This window comes from Helianthus annuus, chromosome 14, assembly GCF_002127325.2.
Source record: "Helianthus annuus cultivar XRQ/B chromosome 14, HanXRQr2.0-SUNRISE, whole genome shotgun sequence".
In the NCBI taxonomy this organism is placed as follows: domain Eukaryota; kingdom Viridiplantae; phylum Streptophyta; class Magnoliopsida; order Asterales; family Asteraceae; genus Helianthus; species Helianthus annuus.
The window spans coordinates 16595812-16602010 of record NC_035446.2 but is presented as its reverse complement, the minus strand read 5'-3'; the positions used below and the strand labels follow the sequence as shown (position 1 = coordinate 16602010).

The 6199-nt window shown below is 41.1% G+C and overlaps 1 protein-coding gene across 1 annotated transcript; it reads right to left on the bottom strand.

Moving 5' to 3' along the window:
- Positions 1-1230: 1230 nt before the first annotated feature.
- Positions 1231-2106, bottom strand: LOC110906463 (repetitive proline-rich cell wall protein-like). Its single transcript, XM_022151593.1, has one exon. The coding sequence runs from the start codon at positions 2104-2106 to the stop codon at positions 1231-1233; it is 876 nt and encodes a 291-aa protein (XP_022007285.1).
- Between the last annotated feature and the right edge of the window lie 4093 nt (positions 2107-6199).

Below are 6199 nucleotides of genomic sequence, written 5' to 3'. Positions count from 1 at the left end.
TTTACAGTCTAGAAATTGCTTAAATGTGCAGCCTGTACAAATAATGTCATTCATATGAAGCATTAGCAATTGCACATGGAATGTCCACATGTAATGTAATGTGTCTCAAGCAACTTAAACATTACCATTTGGTGGGTTGTTCCTCGAGGTATTCCCGCTAGTTTCGACGCGTGTGGCCTCGTAATCAGCTATTGCTTGGGAGATCCTTGCTTGTAATTCGACCTCAGTAGTGGGCAAACAGTTTTCCCTTCTTGGAGGCATCTTCTATAAGAAGATTGTATTGGTCAAGTTGTAATAAGTATAATGAGTACGTAATACGCGTATGTAATAACATTCATCACAAATAACACATAACATCCAATGTCATAACACAAAACAAATAATCCAACAACGCATGTAATGAGAATGCCGCGATTGAGCTATCATATAACCAGACCACAAATACTGTTTACAAGTTTTACAAATGAATCGTACATCAAAAGAGACTAAGGGTCACATCACCCTTGTCTGAATCATCTAACGATATACAGCAACCAAAATTCAGATATCAAAAGTCATAAGTCATCATGTGGTCTTCAAAATGCTGTGCAGTCAGGCTCAATAGCTGAATTCTCATCAAAAGCATAACATCTGCAACAAACCAAAAACCTCAAGCTAATGGGGGAGGAGGAGGAGGTGGAGGGATGACAAGCAAACGACGCAAATGCACCAAGTCCTCCTCGAGTGCACGCACAATACGCAACAAACAAGCGACCTGCTGCTCCATCGTAAGAAATCGGATGTGGAAATCCGGATAAGGAAATAGTGGAGCAGGTGGAAAAGCAGACTGTGATGGATCAACAAAAGATGGAGGACGCGGGATCCTCTCGAGCTCAGCGACTCTCCGGCTCAACATATCCTGCTGTAACTGCAAGGATAGAAGTATATCATCCGTCGTATACCCAACATGAAAAAGGATGGTATGGATCTGACAAAGGCATGACATTGGGCGAAGACCACATAAATGGCTCGCCCGTGGGTGCTGACGAAGAAAAAGTAGTGTGTGCGGCAGGTGCAAATGGTGGCATAAACGGAAAGGCTGCTTTCATAGGTGGTATGTGATCGTGCTGCTGAGTAGAAGGTCCTTCCCCTGGACGGGGAGGAGGTATGTTTTTGAAGAAATGTAACGGGTAAGTCTGTGCGGTGGACGTCTGACACATGAGGGTGATACTGTGGGATATCAATGGGTACCTAGACAGGTGCAAAAGGGGAAGTGATTGGCCGAACAAAGGGAGGATAGTCATCATCCTCAATCCACCCATTACGGGTGTGAGCGTATCTAGGATCAATGTGTGTAGCAAAAGGTGCACGGTCAACAAACACAGGCATAGGGTCAGGCAGAGGTGCCACAACTGGAACATCAACAACTGGTGGTGCAACGACTGGAGCATCAACAACGGGTGGTGCAACGACTGGTGCATCAACAACGGGTGGTGCAACGACTGGAGCAAACTCAACCTCAGGATCTGGGTCAAAGTCATGGGGAACAACGAGTGCAGCAGACATCGCCATGTCTGAATCAGTGTCGGTGGAGTAGCGCTGCACGCCCTGGGCGTGAAGAGTACCGGATGATACAGACTCGAACGAGTCGGGACTAGATGGATCAGATAAGGCCTCCACAACAGGAGCCTCGACAGGGGGCAAATAAATGGCATCAACAACAGGAACCTCAACCACAGGAACAACAAGGTCATCAACCGGAATATCAGCAAGTGGAATATCGTCATCCATCGGGGCCCCGCCATCCTGGTCACCCTTCGGGGGACCCTCGATGAATAGATCGATGTCGTCATCATATATCGCGTCAAGTGGCAGATCCTCAACAGGAACTACAGCGAGAGGAAGAGGGGCAGGGATCTGGACAATAGGTAGATCCCCGTCAAAAAGACCATCAGCTAAAGGCATGTCGTCTCCAAAGTCCGGTAGGGCGAATGGCTGGAAATCATCCTCGTCGGTACTCGTGGTGTCAGATGTATAAACCTCGTCCTCAGGGATAATCTCGTCGTCTGATACTATAGCTATAGATTCCAGTGTGTCTGACACTCTAGTATTAGAAGAAGATGACATGGTGTCTGTAACACAACCACACATATGCACATACATCAACATGTAATCAAATAAGCATGTAAGTCATAACAATGTAAGCAAGTAATCATCCTAGTCTTCCCCAGACTATCCCACCCAGTCTCTTAGACTGAACTCCCTAGTCTCTCAGACTTACTCCCTGGCCTCTAAGACCAAACCTTCCTAGTCTCTAAGACTAACTCCTCGGTCTCTAAGACCAACTCCCAGTCTCTAAGACTAATTCCCTGGTCTCTAAGACCAACTCCCTGGTCTCTAAGACCAAACCTTCCAGTCTCTAAGACTAACTCCCAATCTCTAAGACTAATTCCCTGGTCTCTAAAACCAACTCCCTGGTCTCTAAGACCGAACCTCCAAGTCTCTAAGACTAAACCTCCCCAATAACTAAGATTGAACCACTCAGTCTCTAAGACTGAACCTCCCTCTGTCTCTAAGACTGAACTCCCTCAATCTCTAAGACTGAATTATAAACATAAATTTTGAAATGTGTATTTGTGCCTTTTGTTTGTAAAAATGTTTGTACCCTAGATCTGGACGTTTTGTGTATGTAGTGTAAAAATGTTTTCGTGAGAGCCTGATGATCATAGTCTAGATTCGAGAAAGAACCCTAGTTCGCTATGATCGAGGCTCTGATACCAAGCTGTCACACCCTGACTTTTGTGGAAACGTGGTTATTTGGTGTGACTTCTTAATACCATAACAACAATCATAACAATGCTATATGATAAAAATACGAGATGTTCATCCATTAATTAAAGTGAGAAAATACCACAACACCATTGTTTGAAAACATAGACACTTAATGTAAGTTACAAACCATGACTTTTTTAACTGAGTTCACAAGGACTCAGCAAAAGTACGTAAATAAAAACCCAAGTTTAGAATTATGTATCCCGTCCAGGAAAGGGATACACCTCCTAAACTCAACAACCCCGGGTGACATCTTTATTTTACTACGCAGCTTGACACATGCATACTCCGCCAGATCCACTAATTCCCTGAAATACATGTAGTTTGAAAAATCAACAAAAGTTGAGCGAGTTTATGTGTAAGTGAGTATGTATAAACCTTTGTAAACAATGTATGTATGTCCCGGTATGAAAGCAAGCAAGGAAAAGATCACCAATGGTTTGCAAGGCCACTGATATGTGTGACGGTGTAGGAAGACTCAAACCTAGCAAAGTTGTACCAGGCTCCCGGCTGGAAGACATAGTCACCACAATTGGCCACCCTGGCCACAGGGGTGTGGGCTCGCTACACTCAAATAGATCTATCACTCATGCCCCTCGGTCCTGATACGAGGATTAATGGTCCCAAGTATCCGCCTACCCTATCACATGATCTATGGTTCTTTCCTAGGCTAATCATACCAATAGTATTGTAAGTATCCCTTTGTAACATGTATTTCACCCCCGAAGTAAGTAATAAAACAGTTTAAGGAAAAGGGGGACATGAACTCACTGTAGTGCGTCTCATACCGGCAACTCAAGCTCTGACAGCTACACGACAACCTACAACGTACTAATGTCTATTAGACGAACGGGCCGTGCCTTGGCTTTGAGTTTAATGTTTTGAGTTGCGTTTCTTATGTCTCCGAATGTTATTCCAAGTTATAATTATTTGTTAAAATAATAATTATTTTAACTTTAAATTATATTAAATTTTGGAATAATTGTATGAACAATATTCTTGTATTAATACTTCACAAGTATTTTAATTTCCGTATTTCCTTCCCAAGGATGGGGATATTTATACATGTATATTTGTAGTTCCGAAAATAATATATTTTTAAGTCCCACTTAGGAAATATATTTAACTTATTTGTCAAAAATAAAGTATTCCAAAATATTTTTATTTTTCCCAAAAATAATATATTTTCACTTCTTTAGTTTCCAAAATAATATTTGCCACAAATATATGTGTAAAAGTATTTCCCGGAATATTTCTTAAGTTACGACTTTGCGTTTGGTTTCACAATACCAAGTGTGTAACTTAAATATTTTATTCTTTGTGATATTTTTGGTATTATTTTGGAGCTTGTGGTAGAGGTCCTTCAAGTTCCGAGTGTTCCACACCTTCTAAATCACCTTGTATCACCTTGAATGAAGCTTGGATTTGATGGAGGAAAATCGAAAATGGTGGTGTGGTGAGGGGTATGTTCGGCCGAGTTTAATGAGGGAAGGAAGAAGTGAGTTTGTGAAGTGATGAAGATGATAAGTTTAAGCTTTCTTATAACCAAGTATAAGCACTATCCATTAGTCTAAATGTTGGTGAAGTACAATACAAGATCACATCAAAATCCTTGAGAGATTACATGGGGATTATGCAAGATTTAACTAAATCTTGAGGTGGGACCATGCTTGCTCCAAAAATTACAGGGGGGGGGGGTTAAATGAAAATTCAAATGGTAAAAGGTAATTTATTGGAAGGTTAAAGTGTAATGTCAAATGTTTAGTGTGATACATGCTTTATGTAGTGTGTTATAGTGCTCGGGGACCATAACTAGCTCAGAAAAAGTGAAACAATGTTTCTGGTAATATTTTTGTGTTCCGGGTAATGTTCGGTTGTTCGGTTAGATACCGTTCTGTTAAAGTGTCAAGTTATTCCGTATAGTGTCTTTTATGTAACCTTTTGTGACACTTTTAATTCCCGGCACTTAGGAAAGCATACAGGACCATTTTGCCATATCTTTGCACATTACTAGCATGTTAAAATGCTGAATTTTGTTATTTACTGCAGAATTCTGCACTTTGAGTGGGTTTTAGGCACTTTCCGGCACTTAAACTATTACCTAGTGACGCAGTTTTATGGTCCTTACTTCCCTACACTCCATACTAGTGTAGTACCTTGTCTCTGGCTCATACTGAACCTCAAAGCACTGTCTGTCTATGTACTGGCATTGTCGGTATAATTCTGAGCTATCCGCTCACTGTGCTAACTGTGCTTTGTGCATCAAGTATGTCACTAAAGTTTGTATGTAATAAATGTTGTGACAGTATGAAATGTGATGCACATGTATGTATGATGCAGAAATCATAAAGCAGTTTATATCATCAGTTGTAATTAAGCACAGTTATTAAGCACAAATTTAATATTAGTTAATTGTACGGATATCTGTAATTATGAGGGTTGTCACACACCTAGCCTTTCCTAAGGATAGCAACACACACGATTTTCGAAAACACTCGCATAACACAATAGAATGATTTGGTCGAGATTAGTTGTGAAAACCGAGAACTCTCGATAAAATCGCTCGCTCGACACGCATTTTTACTATAAACACGAGAATTTGCATTGAGTCAGGAGTGAATTCCATATCCCAAAAAAATTCTCCCGTTATATCTATTTAAACTCTCAACTCTATTTAGTAACAGAGTGTCTTGGGGTGAGTTGATTAAGCTAGGGGTGAATCCTGCATCTTAACAACGCGTTCCACTCCTCGATTTTTACAAAACTCCCACCAAGGTCTCGATGGATTCCAACGACTCAATACGTGTAGTAACCAAAAGGATGGTGTCGGTGAGAGAGCACAGTCTTCTAGGCCAAAGCGCGTACTCGAAGTCGTTGTGAATAGTCAAATCACCTTGGGTAGTCAATGCCCTAACACCTAGGGCGCATCCTCCGTTTTGATTCTAAACTCGCAGCCACTGACTTTGTGAATGATCAGTTTTATGTGTTTTATGTGGTTTTATGTGTTTATATGTTTCGATTTTTGGAGACTTATACGTTTTTCCGCTCTCGCTTTGATAAACGAGCACAATTCGCACTGCACATTTATCTTAACACGCTAACAAATCGCAGACAATCTATGAACCCTCGCATGCTATGTTACTCGCTATCTCTCATCGCATTTACTGAGGTGTGTGAACCATATGTTGTGATACTCGCATCGCAACTCTCGAACACGCTTCGCGAAACTTGAATGTTAGGTGAATACGTGCAAAATATGTAGGTGAATACATGCAAAATATAGTTGAATATGTGCTTCTGTGCTTATGTGCCTATGTGGATAATATGCCTATGTGACTATGTGCCTATGTGTTCGATGTGTTTCTGAGCTTTACCTAATAATAATAAT